At 39.8% G+C, this 19,211-nt stretch overlaps 1 protein-coding gene across 4 annotated transcripts in view; it reads left to right on the top strand.

Moving 5' to 3' along the window:
• Window positions 1–18,724, top strand: part of LNX2 (ligand of numb-protein X 2) — a 56,034-nt gene extending 37,310 nt beyond the window's left edge. For all 4 annotated transcript variants that reach the window (XM_050333277.1, XM_050333280.1, XM_050333281.1 and 1 more), the window contains exons 3-10: window positions 1,191–1,429; window positions 2,486–2,685; window positions 6,230–6,601; window positions 8,076–8,222; window positions 9,435–9,612; window positions 11,346–11,577; window positions 13,339–13,497; window positions 16,330–18,724. In XM_050333277.1, coding sequence (XP_050189234.1) covers window positions 1,191–1,429; window positions 2,486–2,685; window positions 6,230–6,601; window positions 8,076–8,222; window positions 9,435–9,612; window positions 11,346–11,577; window positions 13,339–13,497; window positions 16,330–16,465 — 1,663 coding nt within the window. In that variant the 3' untranslated portion in view covers window positions 16,466–18,724. The remainder of the gene's footprint in view (window positions 1–1,190; window positions 1,430–2,485; window positions 2,686–6,229; window positions 6,602–8,075; window positions 8,223–9,434; window positions 9,613–11,345; window positions 11,578–13,338; window positions 13,498–16,329) is intronic.
• The last annotated feature ends 487 nt before the right edge of the window (window positions 18,725–19,211 follow it).

The raw sequence follows: 19,211 nt of genomic DNA, 5'->3' as shown, positions 1-19,211 counted from the left end.
TGCTGTCTTTTACTCTGTTAACTCATTTCTTCTCCCCTTGCAAAAATAAATAATTTCTTCCTTTGTTATAACAATCTGTCAAGTTCCCAAACGGTAAGTCCTTTCAAGAACATGGTTCCATTTTTTTCTGACACTGCTACAGTGTGAGTGTTTCTAGGTGGTCAGCAACTTCAGAAGCAGGAGCTTTAAGGACATCAGATACTGTAAGAAGTGATATATCAGACACTGACAAAACTGTCATAGAGACCCATGCAAGATTGGTGTCCACATCTAATTATCTACACATAAACACAAGACTATTCCATAAATGAAGGCTTTCCATGAATTTGCAACATTGTAGCCCTTCTTTGCAATAAACTATTATAGGCTTTTAAACATAAGCAAAAATAAATATTGCATTAAGAAGAATGGAAATTCACAAAAGTGAGTTTACAGTGAAAAGCATCAAATGCTGAGGGAAGATTGTTACATAAGGAAAAACAAAAAACCTCCTCTGTGAAGTTGGAGAAAACAGGAGATAGAAGGGGGATGAAACAGCTTCTGCTGGTCCAAGAGATGATGAGAAGAGCTGTTAAGTTTGTTGAACTTTTCATACAAACTCCTAGAAAAGCAAAATTTTTTTTTAATATTTTAACAATTAGTGCAATATGGGTAAAATTTTCATCACTTTCCTCCCTCAACCCCAGGAAAATATGATGCTTACTAAGGTGGGTCTCCAAATCTGTCTTTGAAAGGGGCTTCTCTTATGTGGGTTTTTTTGCCAGCCCTGTTTAGTTTTTTCAGCAAGGTTATCTTCCAGAAACTGAAATGTACAGAATCCACCTTCTAGTGCAAGGTATCCCTCCCCATTGCAGAGGGGTTGGAACTAGATGATCTTGAAGGCCCTTTCCAACCCAAACCATTCAATGATAACAGAGGAAGTCCACATTCAGAAGGTGTTACAGCACATTTAGTGCATGGCCAAAAAACTACATATTAGACATTTGAGGGAAAAGGCAGTATTATCTTGGGGTTCTGTCCACTAAAACGTATTTTGACCTTAACATTCAATGTGTTTAATATTTATTTTGATGATGAGTTTAAAGCTGTGGCTTTGAAGAAGATTAATTCCATTCAGTGGAGTACTCAGCAATTTTGTGCTACAAACATGGCTGCAGGCCTGAAGTATGGTATAAACCTTGTCTTCACAGGTGTCCTGGGGCTTCTCATCGAAGGGTTGCTCTGGAGAGAAGGAAAACAAGCAAGGTGCAAGCAGAAGCAGAGGGTGAGAGTGGTGTCGGTGGGATGGAGCAGCCCAGCAGTTTATCTCCAGACGTAGATCAGGGAATAGTGCCAGCTGAGCAGAGCTTTACCTCGCCCGCCCTTCCCACGTGGACAGATGAGTCCGGCATCGACAATCCGCCTTTTGAGGAGAACACAGTAGCAGACAGTATGTCATCACTTATCTTCTCGAGTCTCTTTTATCAGATGTGGAAACATTTGTGGTGTCAGAGCTTGTCTCTTACCAACTGTGATTGTGCATCTTATTCTTCATCTCTTTTCTTTTGCAATTTCTGGAAAAATATTACTGCGTTTTGGTTATGTGTAAGTTTACAATTGGGATAAAGTCACAGGAAGGAAAGAAATATCTCAGTGTGCATGCCAGATACCATGGTGCTATATCATCATTTATCATGTCATGGTGCAGTAGTTCACGTTAATCTACTAGTAGGACTGGCCTAACAGTGAGATTGAGTGTAATTTCTGTAAAATTACAGAAGTTGTTTGCTAAGATCAGGTTTGTGTTTCCCTCTTTTGCCTTGTCCCCCAACTGGATCAGCAACCTTCCTGCACATGGAGTGCTGTCCTACTCGAGCAAAAAGGCAGCTGAGTTACTCCTGCATCCATCTGTACGGAATGAGCAGTAACGCCTCTAGCAGCTGGGATTTTAGAGAGGAATTGCTGAGCCTTACCACAGAGGAAGGTGGTCCTGTCCCAGTCCTTCTCCTCTATGCTTGCCATCCTTTAGCATTCTGCTTTTCCTTCTTTAGTTGTCTCCATGCTTACTTCAGAAATGGGCTTTTTCCCTTGACCTGGTAACTCAATAGCAGTTCCTACTGCAGTTGTGAGACCAGCTGACAAAGAGGGTTCTGTGGAGTAACCCCTAAAATACATTTTTATTATCATCATCACCAAATGCAAATCTGCAAGCAACCAAATGTATAAAATTTATCATAAAGGACAGGATCTAAAGGGTTCAAGGTATCCTTTTACAATCCAAGTGACTCTATTTCAGGAAGCATGGATGCTACTAAGTCATTAGAGAGCAGTTTCTAATAAGCTGGGAGTTTCAACATGTAGTGGAACTAATCTATTTGTGCTTTAGTTTGTTGTTAAACGGCTGCTTTGTGGCCTGTCTTACATTATCCTTTGGTGATTTGTTTTATTGAAAATGAATGAAGTAGAAAGGATATTAATCATCTTTCTTTTTTAAAATAATTGGCAGCAAATCAACAGCCACCTGCCTTGCCTGAAGGAGAGATCACCACTATTGAAATTCATCGGTCCAATCCTTATATCGAATTAGGAATTAGCATAGTGGGTGGCAATGAAACACCTTTGATCAACATTGTCATTCAAGAGGTTTATCGAGATGGGATCATTGCCAGAGATGGAAGACTTCTTGCTGGAGACCAAATACTTCAAGTATGGAACCTAATTATGTATTCTGTCTGCTTACTTTCCATTCACTCTTTGCAGAACTGCTGTTAAAATGAAATGGGAGATTTTCCTTGTCAGACTGTGTTGTGTCAGTGTTAGCATTGCAATTATCAGTTGGAAGGCAAATTAATATTCAGAGCAAAGTATGTTGTTTTAGTACTTTTGGCTATCATGTTTTATGTTGTTTCTCGGGCCAGTCCCTGGAATCCTTTACTCTTTAGCATCTCTTATCCATGCTTAAAATACAAGTTTATTTTTCTGTTTTTAAATGCTGTGGGACTTGGTCCTTATCTCAACTTTATGCATGCATTTTGAAGGAACCTAAAGTTATTTCTGGCTAACAAGTTGGCGTATCTTGTCATATGTAAAAAGCAATTTGTGGATTGTAAGGCTGGCTTCATCTAAACTGCTATTTTAATCTAACTTCACTGTTACCTTCCAAAAGCCTAGGCAGTTGACCTGCATCTTTCAGTATGTATAGAAGAGTCAATGATAGTCTTCAATGGCATGATTTGAAGCAAGGTTCTCTAAGCATTTTCAAAAAAAGTAAACAAAATTAAAATGTAAGTTGATTTTGATTGTGTATTTTTGTTACAGTTTTAGACAGTATAAAAAAATCAAATTCTATTAATTTTGAAGTTTTAATTTTTATGTTAGGGGAAGGGGTTGTTTATAGGACACTTAAGAATATCAGTAACGAAGTGCTACATAAACAGGACAGTCCTCCAGCTTCTTTCTATTTTTAATCATTCCATCTTAAACAAATATATTACTGTCAATTCACAAGTACGTCAGAGAAAATGATTGCTTTTGATCTGGCAGCCTAAGATCAGTACAAAAGTAGTATCAGCCTTCTTTATTTCACTATTTTGAAATCAAGCCGGTAGAAGTAGCTTAAATACAGTAGTTATGCTTGGAATGAAATCAGTTTGCACTTCAGAAAATAAAGTCCCTTTTGAGAAACATGCCTTTTTCCTCTAATGGAGTGTTAGCATAGTGTCTGGCCAAGAAAACAACCCAAGAGGTTTCCAGAATGTTGTCTTTTCAACAAGTAATTGCAGGCACTGATTGAATGCTGCCTCATTTACTTTGATACTAAGGGCTCTCCTTGGCTGACAGAATAGAGAGCCTGAGCTCCTGTGAAGCTTTGGAAATTCCTGCTATTTGGGCAGGTGTCAGTTACAGCTTCCAAGACCATAAATGGCAATACATTGACTGTAAATAGGAATTTACAAACTGCAGTGAGTCTTCCCTATCAACATACCGGCAGTGGGGCTGTCAGATGCTAGGGGGGTGTCCATGAGAGTCTTCCTGTCACACCAAGGGAGAGGTACAGAGGTTAAAAGCCAAACTTTTTGGAAGTTACAATACCTTTATTTCTTTGAATTTACCTGTACATGTGCTGAACTGTTGTACTAAAATGACCAGACTCATTCTCTGCTGTCTGTAGTTGGGTGCAGTTAGATGCAGCCCAGCATGCACACTTTGGTTGGATATGAAAATGTCTTCAGGGGCTTTTATGAGCAATAAAGGTCTAAAAGAAAGCCAGAAAGGACTATGAGGTGAAACTCAGCATTTTCTTGTCCAGTCAAATGAGAACTATTACCCTGTTAAGATCTGTGGGAACAGCATTTTGTAACAACTACATAAAAGCTTACATCGTCTGCAAGGTACAGATAGGTGCCTAACATTTTTAAAGTGGTCTACAAATTGTCTCTTTTTTATGCTGGACTGTGACTGTAATTCATGTAAAGCATGGCCTAATGAGAATCTCTTTCCCCAAGAAATGCTAAGGCTGTTTTATTCTGAAATTGTGAACTGCCTTGTAGAAAGAAGAATTACATTTTATTGCATATATTCTTTGTGCCCTTTGAATGCTTCCATATTTTATGTATTTACTTTAGCTAGAGACAGCTAAAAATAAAACTAGACTTAATTTAAGGGCTATGATGGATGAGCTATAGTGGTTGGGGGGGGGCAGCTCTAAATGTTATTTCTCCTAGCTATGCTCCTCTTCCTTCTGCCCAAGGTTATGTACAGCCCCTCTCAGGGCAGTAGCAGAGCAGGACATGACCATAGTTTGGTGTCTGAACTCACAGTTCCGCTAGCACCAGTGGCTTTGTGATGGGCACTGGGCTGGGGGTGACTCTGTGAGGGTACAGTGCCCCTTCACCATTCTGAAACCATCATGGCTAAATGGTTTGGCACAGACATCTGGGCTTGGCTCAGATGTGTGATGTAAATGTGTCAGCTGTTGTACATAGATTTCTAGGTCCTTTCTCTTCATTCATTTTTTAAGCTTTAATATTGCTACTAGATGGTGAGAAGCTGCAAGTTTATATTTTTACTTAGGTTGCAATGGGGAGCATTAGAAGGCTTAGTTAAGGCAGATCAGTATAGGTCATTTGATGTTAGTTTCTGTGTGCTGATATTGTGGGGCAGGGATTCCTTCACTAAGGCACAATTGTATGTTCTAAGGGTGAAGCTTCAGTGTTGACTTTGAACTCCTTTTTACAGAACAAGGCAAGCACAGCTCTTGTGCTGATTTTTTTGTGGTGCTCCTGTTTTCTGCCAAATCTCAGTGCACTGTCAGTTCTTATCTTATACTGCAAGAAATGACTGAAGATTGCTGATCTCTGTATCAGTGGGCCACATAACAAACACAATTCTTAGTTGTAGGGTGGGAAAGTTTAATTCATTTTTCATTTACAACTGAATTTTGAAGGATACAGGTTAGAAGTCTTAAACTCTGACCTAGTTGAAGTCTATGGGACATCTCCTCAGTTCATGCTAAGATTTGAGAATTAGTACAACCACCTTTTTCCACAGTCCTAATAAACAAATTTCATTATTCTAGATTCTGAGTGTTTTGAATTTTTGTTCATGTCGTGGAAGTACTGCTTGCTTCAGAGATTTTTATGTATTCTTTTTTTATTTTGTATTTTTAAGTGTTGCTGGGCTTGACAGTGAAAGCCCACGCAAAGTTCTTGACCTGGAGAACAAACGGTGTCAAAATCTAAGGAAGAGAAGTATAGGAAACAAGGAGAACAAACCCCTTGGCCTGTGATGGCATAAGGTGTTCTCTGTTAGAAAGATGTTGTCACCTTTGTGGGAAAAAGCCTAAAGTTCTACCAAGTTTAGATTGGATAGGAAAAATTTTTCACAAAAGGGTTGTTAAGCACTGGAACAGGCTGCCCAGTGAGGTGATGGAGTCACCATCCCTGGAGGTGTTCAAAAGACTTGTAGATACAGCACTTAGGAACATGGCTTAGTGGTGGACTTGTCAGTGCTGGGTTAGTGGTTGGACTTGATGACATTAAGGGTCTTTTCCAACCTAAAAATAAATTCGTAAATTGAGCAGCCAGTATGAGTTTGCAGGAGATGATGGAAGGACAGGAGAGGAAGCCTAGTAGGGTCACATGTATAGGTTGCTCTAAGGCTGGTTTTGCAGTGACTGAATTTACTTTGGAAAGGAAAGGGCAACCAGAAACAATATAATTCTGATTTTGTTGTTGTTGTTGTTTTGCAGGTCAACAGCTTTGACATCAGCAACGTGTCTCACAACCACGCTCGAGCTGTGCTTTCCCAGCCTTGCTCAGTGCTGCACCTCACGGTGCTGAGGGAGAGGCGCTTCGGCAGCCGCACGCACAACCACGGGGACACCCCCAGCTCCATGCGGGAGGACAGCTTCCAAGTGACGCTGCACAAGCGTGACTCCAGCGAGCAGCTCGGCATCAAGCTTGTGCGCAGAACGGACGAGCCAGGAGTTTTTATTCTCGACCTTTTGGAAGGGGGGTTGGCTGCTCAGGATGGCAGGCTCTGCAGCAACGACCGCGTACTTGCAATTAATGGACATGACTTGAAGCATGGGACACCAGAGCTTGCTGCTCAGGTCATACAGGTAATTTGCATTCCCTACCTGAGCTCAGCTTCATTTCTTGGGCGAAGCCTGGGGTAGAGTAGAGTCTGTCCCAGACAGAATGGGTCGTGTAATGCCTGAAAGCCTGTGGCAGTACAAACTGCAGTGATCTATTATTATGTTCTGGAAATAATAGTGCAGAACAGGGTCTGCTTTCGCAACTAACAGATGAACTTCACCTCCTCAGAAGTGAAAAGTGCCATAGTCTTCCCTGGCACACAGCCTGAAGGTTAGAACATGGCTCATGTGAGCAAGCAGAGCAGCCTATTGTAGCCTATTGCTTAGAAGAAAAAAAAAAGAGGATTATTTTTATTCTATTCATGTATGTATTGTATTTTAATCTGCCAGTAAGCTCTGTAAAAGTGGGCTTTATTTTGTATTGATTTGCCTGTTTTGGAATTGAGTTGAAACAAGAAAGTAATTTATCAAACTTCTTGATGTCAACAGGTAGCAGCTGGGAAGTCTAATATAGGTCTTCCGCAAGTTCTGCATGGTAAAACTCAGTTTCTGAGTGTTCAAAACAGGTTTATTCCCAATGTCTGGCTCTGCTTTGGACATGACTGTTACCCAGAGCTTGATACAGTGTGACATATGACCCTTCCCGGTTCCCACAGGAAAACCTTTACTCCATGCCTTTCTCCCAGTCTGTAAGGAAACAGCTGCAGCACTTTGCTACTTCCTGCTGATGGGATGTTGGTGAAAATTGCTCTGTTTTTAGGAAAGTTGGAACATACCAGTAGTAGGTTCTTGCAGTCTAGTGCAGTTATCCTTGCCTAACCCAGCACCACATAGAGAACTCTGATACAAATAAGTAGTAAATATTTGCTTCAGGAATAATTCTAAGAACTTTCCTTGCAGTGAAAGGAAAATAACAGTGATCTTGGGAATCGCAGTTTCAATTTCTGAAATTTTATATAGAGTGATTGAAATTTAACATTGGATGACTTTTATCTATTAAGGTGTGGTTTTGCAACAATAGAAAGAGTTGGTACATCTGGTAACTGAGTCTCCTGATTATTCTCCAAACTCCAGAATTTGATGGTCTGCTCATGTATAATGTCTTTCTTGGAAGTGTCTTTGGGAAGTACCAGAGGTGTTCATAGCTTTTGACCAAAATCTGCAGATCTTGGAGCCATCACACAGGCACTTCTTCCATTTATTGCTATGTGTTGCTGAAGTTCCCAAAGAATGCAAATGGAGTGGGATGAATTTTAATTTTTGAAGCTTTGTTACACAAAGTGAGAAATGGTCCTTTAGACAAAGGATTTCCATTTGATGTAAATGTAACATCAGAGGTGAAGGAGGAGTGTTAATATCCCCTCCATTTTGGGGGAGGGGGATTGCAAAAAGAAGAGAGTTCTGCTGTTGTCTTGTTTCACATTTTGTTGTGTTTTCCTCCCTCTCTAATAATCAGTATCCTATCAAACTTGATGACTTTGTCTTATGTGTTCAACAGGCTAGTGGGGAGAGAGTGAATTTGATCATCTCTAGACCCCTGAAGTCGCAGACAGTCAGTATTGTCCGAGACACCGGGACTCACAACAGCAGCTCACACCAACACCAGTCCCAGCAGCTGTTTCACAGCAGACCTAACTCACATAAGGTTGGTGTTCCTCCTTCTGGGAGGTATAAATACCATTTTACTTATGTGATGGTCCAAGTGCTTAGCAAGGCAAAACTAGAAGAAAGGATTATATCTTCCTTTTTACCTAATGAAAAAAAATGGTGATGACTTCCAAGTATTCAGATCCTGCATTGTGTCTGGATTGGGAACAAAAGACACTCAACAGCTTTTCAGTATGTTTTTGGATTTGCGGACTGCAGTGAAAGAAGCAAACTCTATGAGCTCATACAGCTGTACTTGTTAGACCTTCCTTGTCTAAGACAGCGGCTCATGTGTTATTCCTGCATGTCATTCAAGAATGTTATGGTTTTGTTGCCACTGTGCTGGCTTCAACCAGGAAGAGCAGGAGGTGTGATGTCCACGATCCAGCTTATAAAGAGCATGTTGGAGGGATGTGTCATCTCCTCTGTGAGTCAACAGTCCTGGCTGCCAGACTGCTGAGTTCTGCATTGTCTCAAGCAGGGAGAGAAAGGCAAAATGAGGAGATTGTCATGAAGCTAATGTCAGATTATCTAGAAGACCTGCAGGAATAAAGCCTCTGCTTGAGATGTTCTTGTAGATAGAAAAATACAATTTCTCACTTTTAAAAAGTTGATTAGCGTCAATTGGCCTTAGTTTGTGCTCTGGAGAGTCTACATACCAGCTGCAAAAGAAAACATGATGTATAAGGACTTTAAAGGGTCTCTTATTGTCATGATGGAAACACGTGTTTTCGTTTCTTAGGAGCTTCTTTGTAGTTCTGGGACATATTCCTCTGACAAATTAAGTAGTGCTGATGTTCACCAAGACATGAAAAGATTTGTTTCTGGTTTGTCTGCAGTCTTTTGACCATATGGATTTGTAGTGTAGTCCTAAAATTGAGCCTGTTCCAGTGTAGGATGTTAATTAAAACTAGACCAAGATTTTCAAGATAGGCCTTTATAAACCTTCTATCTATATTAAAGTATCTACATGCATGGGAGTTTTGTTGGGTTTTATTTTAGTTTGGGTTTTTTTTAGGGAGAGGTAGTCTGATCTGGAGGAAATTCAACCAAAGCTGATTTCCACTATTTAGTCCTTCTAAACTGTTCTGTTAAAGTGCCAAAGTGTAGCTTTGGGGTGTATTTAGTTGCGTTTTGTTCTGAAGTTCGGGTTTTGTTTGGTTGGGTTTTTTCCTTCATTTTAACAATGTTATTTATCCTTGTCAAACAGGATCTCTCCCAGTGTGTTACGTGCCAAGAAAAGCACATTACTGTGAAAAAAGAGCCACATGAATCTCTGGGAATGACAGTGGCAGGAGGCAGAGGCAGCAAAAGTGGCGAACTGCCCATCTTTGTGACAAGTGTGCAGCCTCACGGGTGTTTGGCAAGAGACGGCAGGATTAAACGAGGTGGGGTTTGGCTTCCCCGGTGGCATGGATGGCTTCTCATTGCTTTCTGATGACTGCATTCTCTGGAGTCAGGGAGTGTCAAAAAGTCTTTCCACAGATGTAGGGAAATGCTTATGGATGCTTTTCTTCATGAGTCATTAATGGAAATACAGTATTTAGTATCGCACTTCCACCTTTTCTAGGAAGGGGATGTTTAGAGCATGATAGCAGGGGAAGCAGATAAGACCAGGAAATGTCTGGTTAAATTCTTTAAAGCTGACAGTAATCCCCTGATTACTGGTCTGGTGTGATGCTTTGCTCTGTAGCACACACATCCTGGTTTTGTGTTTAATATAGTGGGCGGGACCACACCTCTGCCCAAGAAATCTCTGCTCCCCAGTATAATATCTGAACAGCAGAGGTGCTCTGATGACAGTCCACAGCTTACCCATGCTAAGTTTACCTCAGAAGCCGCATCAGTGTTGATCCTAGTTCCCAAATGCTTTCTTATTCTTTGAGACAGCTTGGGTTTGCTGGTCTTCAGGGGTGCTGCAGCACCTGCACTTGTTCCTTGGCTTTGCAGAAGGGAACAAGGAGGGGGAGGTTAGACTCGGCATAGGTGGAGGCAGTCCTGTGTGACTGATAGCAAAACATTTGATGATTAAAACGTATTATATGTGAAACAAAGACTGCCTATACTATATCTGCAATTCACAGAATTACAGAATGTTTTAGGAAAGAAATTTAGGAAAAAAAACTTCACAGATTGTACATTTAAAGAGAACAGTGTGGGAGCATCCTTATATGCTCCTGAGAGAGGGAGATTTACACCCACACACCAGCAGGTATGCTTTCTTTTTCTGTACTATGATGAGAAACACACTTGATAGAAGAACCACTATTGTTCTTTCATTGTGTAACATTAAAGTAGCCACAGCAGCTACTGGGAGGAAAAACCTTTTAAAAACTGAGTCTCATTCCAAATGTGACCCAGGTGTTTGCACTTTTGCTTTGTTTTTTCTGGCTTTCATTGGTGAGACAGTGTGTAAAAAAGGAGACCATTGCTGCTTCAATAGTTAGTAACATTCTTATCTTCATCCTGAGGCTTTTAAAAAATATTAAGTAAAATTTAAATTGTGGCAGTTTTTTTTCAGTGGCTTTGACTCTTTCCATATTATCTTTGTAGAGATGCTCAGTTTCTTTCTTTGAATTAACAGAGTTTTGTGCCAAACTTTCCAGTAGATTTTGAATTCCATTTGCTTCTCCCAAATAACAAGTTAGAACAAAACAGATGACTTAAAACACTATGTGGAACTCTGCTTATCTACAAAAATTGGTTACTTTGAGGTGCCTGTATTGTTCCTTCCATCATTCTTCCTTCACTTTTAAGGCTAGGGTGAACGTAAGATCGACCACTGGAAACAATTGTCACAGTATCTGCAGTAGCAGTTACAGCTGAGCTGATGAAATGCTTAGGTAATTTCTATGTCAAATTTTCAGGGCAATATACAATAAAAGCCACAGTATTTGATGTGTTATGGGGAAATAAATTATACTGATCCAGCTTAATAGTTCAATACATTAACGTGCCAAACTGACAATGGAAGGCTTCAGAGCTATTCACATTCCCACTCTGTTAGTTTAGACTGTCTCGGGACCAAAAAATACAGTATGAAATGAAACTGTGGCATGGGAGGTGCTGTCAGTGGGAAGGACTGTCGGACTCATGTGGTCTCACTTGTGCCTTTGAACAGGTGATGTGCTGCTGAACATCAACGGCATTGATCTGACTAACCTGAGTCACAGCGAGGCCGTGGCCATGCTGAAAGCTAGTGCTGCCTCTTCCGTAGTTGCCCTGAAAGCCCTGGAAGTCCAGATTGTAGAAGAACAGCCCCAGGCTAATGAAGAACAATTGAGTACCATCAGTGAAAATGAATATGATGCTAGCTGGTCACCATCGTGGGTCATGTGGCTGGGGCTGCCAAGGTATGGAATGAATCCGTACAGTAATTAGTTAGCTGTTTTAAGCTAAGTCCGAGAGAGATAAAGAAGCAGAGACCTTAATAGTTGCAACACATCTGCCATTATTTCTGCCTACCTGACTATATTTGATTGGCAATGTGCTTACGAAGCAGACTGTGAACAGGAGCAGTGTTTCCTTGGGAAACTCAAAGGTGAATAGACTGGGTTTATCCTTTCACAAACCATAGTGGCTACCCATGTGGAATCTCCTTGTTGAACACAAGTCATCTTTTATATTGTTTAATCGTATCATAACTTTCTGTAAAATACCTAAAACCAGAGTAATCATTAATAAAAACACGAAGTATATACCCATGTGTCTCTTTGCTAATCTGCTACCTGAATTTATGAGGCCAAATATTTAACTTGGATCAGGCTTTGGCTGCTCTTGACATCCCTTGTCAAGACTGTAGCCATGTAACTATAGGCACACAGATGAACCTAAGAGTTACAAATCCCCATCATTTTTTTTTTTTAAGAATCCACTACCATCTCTTCCAAACATGAAAACTCTTCAAGGTTTGCAGTGAGCTCCCTTCCCTTGAGTAATCTGCAATCTGCTGGACATCACCATGTTTTGTTTGTACTCTTTGTTTTTCACTCTCATGTGGCTGCAGCTAAGCTCATTCTGGCATTGTTTGCTATCAAGAAGAGCATCTGCTACAGCAAATAGTGTTATTAACTTCAGTTAGGACATACAGGTTAATTCCTTTCTCTGTGATAGAGTTACCAGGTCTGTACTTTAAGCATAAAACCGCAACAACAACCAGACAGATTGGTAGCAGAATGCAGTCAAAGATACCAGAACTAACTATGCTTTGGCCCTCCAGAAATTTCACTTTTTCTTAGTTTAACTGTCGATTAATATCTCTTTTGTTCATGTATAAATGAGTTACCTAATCTCACTAAATGGCTCTTGGTTTTGGTAAATGTACTCCTTTCCATGCCTCAGCAGTGGATTATTTCTTCTATACCACAGATGCCCATGTGTGGCTCCTAAAGTTATGGTATGCATTGTGCTGCTGTTCTTAAAAAGAGTAAAGAACTTGGCCTCTTTTTACTCAAAAGTTAATTTCTATGTTTTGAGGGGATTTTTTGTTTTTTTGTTTGTTTGTTTTAATTACAGTCATTGTCAACTTCATTGGCAAGAATTAATTTTCACTAGAGAAGATAACATGTAGCAGGACAGTTAGTAAGGTGTGAGCTGAATTATTTACGTTCTGTGTAATGAAATGGCTAGTCAGTTATATTTTTATTACTGGTGATGCATCAGTTCAGAGGTAAAAAAGATTGTGTATGGAATTTTAATTTTTACTTAAAGTAGAAAAAGCCTAAACTGACTGGGGGTGGAAGAAAAACACTCTGCGTTTTTTGACTCTCAAGCTAAACACATCAGGTATCGATTTTCCACCCACATTGTTGCCACCTGCGAAAGCTCTAAAATGCTGTTCTATTACTGTCAGTTTACAGAGTTAACTGTGTTTAAGTAATTGTTCTAGCACTGCATTATTTCTTTTAAAACACTTTTTTGTCTCAAGGTTATGGAGTTTTTTTGGTAATTGGCTTGAATATTGCAAAATTACTCTGGGAACAGAAGTCTAATCACCATCCCTCCCCTTCTCTTGCACACTTAGCGCAGTGGTAATGGTGAGACAGCAGATGTTGTGCCTACTGTAAAACTGTACATGGCTGTTTCTCTTGCTATCCTGTGCTTCCATTCCACAGCTGCCTACATAGCTGCCATGACGTAGTACTGCGGCGGAGCAATTTAGGGAGCTGGGGCTTCAGCATCGTCGGTGGCTATGAGGAGAACCACACAAACCAGCCTTTCTTCATTAAAACCATTGTTCTTGGGACTCCTGCATACTTTGATGGAAGATTAAAGTAAGCTAATATAATAGTGGTAGAAATACTATTGGTAATAACAGCAACAGTAATAAACCACTTTTAAATAGTTACAGGCTGGTGCAACTAATTGTTTGAGGAAATACACTGTGGGATCTTGTGCTGGGGGATCATGCAGCCCTGTAGTGCTTTGCCTCCATGATGAGTGTGATGCAGGGAGTTAACAGGGAAGGGGTATCTGTCAGAGAGGATGGTTGTGCTGGCACCTCTGCCATCTCCTCTGCTCCTCCCCAGCTGTGGTGCTGATGTCACCTGCTGTCTCCATCTCCCTGTAGATTTCTTCTTTAGGCCAAGAGAAATGCAATGTATATGTGCAGAACTAGCTAGCTTTTGTCTTCCTAGAGAACAGCTGGAAATTAGAACTTTTTCCTGTAAAGTGGGGAAAAATGCTTTATCCTTTCATATAACTTTCTGAAGACACTGCTGGAAACCCTGATACTGAAGATGGGTGCTGCTGCTTTAATGGACGGGCAAGAAAGTAGATGAAAAATATCTCTGAGAAGATTGTTAAGGAATCAAGTCCCCATGGCAGTGCCACTGAGAGTCATTAGTTGGCAGGAAAGTCACTGATAAATGAAGCAAGTTCAGCAGAGGCCCCTGAGGTGGTGGGAGCTGGAGCACTTGCCCTGCGAGGAGAGGGCTTCAGTGGCAGCCAACAGCCTCTTCCAGTACGTACAGGGAGATTACCAAGGAGACAGAGGCCAGGCTTTTCAGTGATGCAGGGCAAGAGGATGAGAGGCAAGAGGCACAAATTGAACAAACAAGCTTGAGGCTGTTTGTAAAGAGAAACTATTTCCCTGTGAGGATAGTCAGGGAGTGGCATAAGTTGTGTGGTCTCTGCCCTTAGAGGTTTCTGAGACTTAGCTGGGTAAAGCTTTGAGATCTAAAAGCTGACCTTGCTTGCAGCAGAAGGTGGTCTGTAGACCTCCTGAGGTCCCTTCTGACCTTAAAGATGATATGATTTTAGTTACACATTATGTTTGGATGCAGCCCCTAGGTCTAGTATCCAGATACAGATCTTAGCCTCGTATAGGATTAGTTCAGAACTAGGACTTAAAATTCCTATTGAAGTTTCTCTTGTTCATAAACTTGGATTTTGTGAAGGTGGTAGTCAAGAATATGCAACTTGAAGTTTCATGGCATGATTTTTACATGTAGATTTGCTTACAAAGTAACTTAGGAAAAAAATGTGCTTACGCTCAGAGCCTTGACAGTAATTGATTTTTCAGTTCAGTGACTAAATAAATAAATGAAAAAATAACTTGGCTGAACACAAAATTGCGCTTTTTTTTTTTTTTTCCCAACTGTGGAACAGTTTGAATTAAAGATCTCAGTTCAACTCAAATAATTTCATGTTGGGGACTTAATAACTAGAAGTCTTCACACAAATGGAAATTCAAGCATCATTCCTAAGAAGAGGGGAAGAGTAGTCATGGTCACATTTAACCCCTTGTAAAAAATGGAAAAGATGCTTTTGTGATACTTTGATATAGTACCCTCAATTCAAATGTACTGTCTCACTGTCAACATGGACTTAAAAATGGGCCATCAGCAAGGGAGAGCTCCTTAGAATCTGCATCTTGAGTTATTGTGGGGCAGGTCTCTTTAAAGCTGTTCTGTTTTGTTTAAGTTATCTAAATGTTTTGTTAGTTTAGAAAGGAAGGGAGTAAATAACTTCACAGCTGAATAGTTTAGACAGTTTTCTGCTTACATGATCTGTCTGGTGTGATTTTATAGAAGGTGAAATTACTTCAGTGGAAAGGCTGGGTGAGTGACATGCCACTCAGTGAACTGTAGCATTGTGGTTTGGGTGATGTGATTCCTTGGTTCTGGCAGAGAAGGACTTCTGAACGCACAGTTGTCACACTGCATGCTCTTCCTCTGCTCTGCCCTGGTGCAGGGCACTGGGAGAGCTCAGGAGAGCATCTTTTTGCCACCTATTTTGGTGCCTCCAATAGTTTGGATGATCAGTTTCAGGAAAAGTCCTCTTTGATCTCCCAAGTCACCTTCAACTGCTCTGGGGAATCCCAAACACACACTCAAGTCGCAAAGAAGAGATGTCTGGAGATGGAACAAGCTAAACGTAGGAAGAACTTCGGTGTCTTTTTGAAATTTCTCTTGAGTGTCTGAAAAAACCAAAACTTAACCCTTCGAGGTCAATTTTCTCAGGGCCAGCAAGCAGCACCCTCCAAAATTTCTCTTCCCTGCTTCAAATACAGAGATGCTACAACTTCTCAGTTGAACCATCTGCTGAGGGAGATTTCAAGCCAAACAGTTATATTTGACAAAATCATAAGCCACTGAAAACAAGGTTCTCGGTTGGAATGTGGTTGGTTGGTAACCATAAGTATCTTTACTTACACCTCCTACAGTAAAGGCATGTTTGGTGTAAATGTGTTATAATCCACACAAACAAACAGAAATGCTTCTGTCATGCATGTGCTACCTCATTATCTTCTCCTGACTCCATTAGGTCTTTCCAACTCGCTCTTTTCATGTTTCCCTCTAGGTCAGTTCTTAATGCAGAACTATTTTTGTATTAGAATTGAATTTTAGTGATTAGGGAATTTCCCAGATGAGTTTCATAGAATCCTAGAACATTTTCAAAGTTGGAAGGGACCTTTTAAAGGTAGATACATCTTTCAGTAGTAGGACAGACTTAAAATTGAACCCCTTTGGTTTTCTTTAGCTACACTCACTTTCAGCCTGATGCAAACCCCAGCAGAGAAATGCTGTTTGTTGATATGTGCTAATTACAGCAGAGCAGGACTCATAATGTGTTGTTTTTTTTTTTCTTCTTGTGTTTTTTAGGTGTGGTGATATGATTGTTGCTGTAAATGGACTATCCACGGTTGGAATGAGCCATTCTGCACTCGTTCCCATGCTGAAGGAGCAGAGGAACAAAGTGACTTTAACTGTGATTTGCTGGCCTGGAAGCCTCATATAGATGTGTGAATCACTTCAGTCCAAGCAGCGTCTTTTTCTAGATAGCTGGCACAAAAATTTCCTCTATCTTTTTTTCCCTATTGATACAGCTGGTTATAAGCAGGGCCAAAACTGCTGTATTTTCCTTTTTTATGGGCCTCTCAGACTTATTCTATATATTTTTCCATCCTTAAATGGCTATTTCTGTTAGCTGTGTCTATTGCTGACACAAATGCAAATGTACACAAGCTCACAGAGAAACTCCTACTCCAGTATGGTTGTCATTGAGTTTTTCTCATCAGGCTTGTAGAGTCAGCAGAAGAACTTAGCAGTTCTTTGGGTTTCTCTGCACAGTCCTCAAGCTATATATGATATATAAACGTAATATTCATGTGCCCACTCTTCCCTACAAAGAGAACGTGTGTCAATTCCAGAATGACACATTTATCTGCTGCTATGAATCAAAACCTGTTTCCAAAGGTACATCTCTTCATTTCCTAAGCCTTTCCAATATTGATTCCATATTTCAGACTGATTCAAATATTCCATCTCACTCATCAGAAATTACTTGGTCCCCCAAATTTTTCTTGCAGGGCATCAGTGTTCATAGAAAAGTAGGACAAAAGCCTGATATTACTGGAATTTTTATAAAGTGCAATAATTGGACTCTTTGTTAGGAAACTTTAATATATTACAGAGTTTGTACCCTATAATGACAAGAAATATGGAAGTAATTACCATTGCAATGCTGGCAAGAATACCCGTGCCCAAGGTCGCCTTTGAGTAAATGGCTTGCAGTATTAGACTTTACTTTACAAAGGAATGTTTTGCTATGTCAGAGAATTTTGATGAACATTTTTATGAAGATCATTTTTACCGTTTCTATTGTAGTTGTCAGCTATTTTGTCTTTATTCAAGTGTGGAAACAATACTTTGGCTTGTACTTTCTAAATGAGAGAATTATTTCCAGGGAAAAAAGCAAGCTATTAAGAAACCGTATGTTATGGTTTACAGGTGGGCAGGCTAAAAGGAAGGCTCTTTGATTCCAAGTCCAACTGCAAAGTTCACTCTTGCTCTGTCACCTCCTGACAAATGTGCAAATGCCTTGATATCAAATGCTGAAACATCTTTTTTGCATTTCAGGATATTTTTTTTTTCCTTTAGAGAGCACCTGCTATTAAGTTGTCAGTAACACTATTTGTCTTGGATTGTATTTAGTATTTTTACAAACCAACCTGTAACTTCTAGGCTTTGCCTTTCCATGATACTTGCAGGCTAAGCACACATTTGTGTAAGAAAAGACAGGTGGAGCACAGGAAAGTGTGCTGACCTGGAGCTAACCCTGTGTGTTGTCAGTGTTCTCAATATTTGCAAAAGAGCTTCATTTATAAATCAGGTTCCCAACCGGAACTGATTTTCTGAATGACCTCTGTATTGTATTATTAATTACCAGAGAATGTATTTGAGAGTCACAGCATATTTCAATTGTGAAGCATGAACTTCATTTTCAGACTTAGCTGGTATAATATTGGGGCATATTATCGCATGTCATTAATTCCAGTAGCTTTTTTTCAAAAGAAATGAAGTTACTCTTTTGCAAAAAAAAAAAAGAAAAAGAAAAAAAAAAAAAAAAAAAAGGTAACAATCTCATATAAGTGAAGTGGGTTTATTCCTCTCTGTAATGTATACTATCGGTTTCATTAAAATACAAAAGAATGTCCTCTCCAGTATATTACTGTAGTAAGAATCCTTGTTTCTGAAACAAACACCAAATTTATTTGATACTGTAACTGATTTGAGAACAAGCTTTTCTCCCATCCCCAGATGGTGTTTGGCTGTATGCTTTGCCCTTAATGCAGACTTTTTTGTAAAATACATCTTAGTGTAGACTTTAGGGAAGTTTTTGACATATGTACTAGATTTAATATTTTTTATTTTAAAAATTACACTTTTCATTCAAAATCCTGCAAAAATATTTTTAGATTTTTTTTTCCTTTTATATGTTATATGTAACTAAAGCATGGGTTAGCTTATACTGTGCAGTTTTGTTTCTGTGTGCTGTAGCTTTTGATCAGAATATTTAGCGATAAAACGTTTCAGAATAAATTTACTTCCTGAAACATTTTTCCCCTTTCTCTTGTAGCTGCATAGTTTGGTTTGGTTTTCTGTGCCTTCTGTTTTAAATTATTTCAAGTTTATTTTTTTTCCAGATACTTCTATCTAATTGTATGGTATTAATGAAGGATGAATGAAAATAAAAGTTCATTCTACACATTGTAATAACTCAAAGTATTGTCTCACTCTTTGCAAAAGATACGGGTAGCTCAATGCAGACTCAGTTTAAAGATAATTTTTTTTTCTGCCATGATTTATCGTAAATTACAGTTAGTGAATGTACCAAAAGGGTCTGAGGTCATGCTCATCCTGCCAGGGCAATATACCACTTGTTTAACCAGTACTCAGTGCTGAGAAGTGTTTCTAAAGTGGAGGTAAGATCTGTGCCTTATGGTAGTTTGCCACAAGTAGCATTCCCTCTTTCCCCCTCAGTGCCAGCTGGTACTGATCAGCTGGAGGATGTTTTCACAGCAGAGATTTGATACAAGGAGACAGTCCTGCTGGAAACATCAGTTTTACAGCTGAAACTTGAGCCTCCTGGTTATCAGTTCCCATCTCCATCTCCTGCAGGAAAGTATGCTCTATCTTTAGATGTCTGCAATGCTAGAATAAGTCTAAAAGCAATTTCTTAATGAATTGCAGTAAAGTTGCCT

This window comes from Myiozetetes cayanensis, unplaced genomic scaffold (assembly GCF_022539395.1).
Source record: "Myiozetetes cayanensis isolate MyiCay16 unplaced genomic scaffold, myiCay2020 scf5-8, whole genome shotgun sequence".
Lineage (NCBI taxonomy): Eukaryota > Metazoa > Chordata > Aves > Passeriformes > Tyrannidae > Myiozetetes > Myiozetetes cayanensis.
Note: the sequence above shows the minus strand (reverse complement) of the source record. Positions and strands in the feature narration are given on the sequence as shown.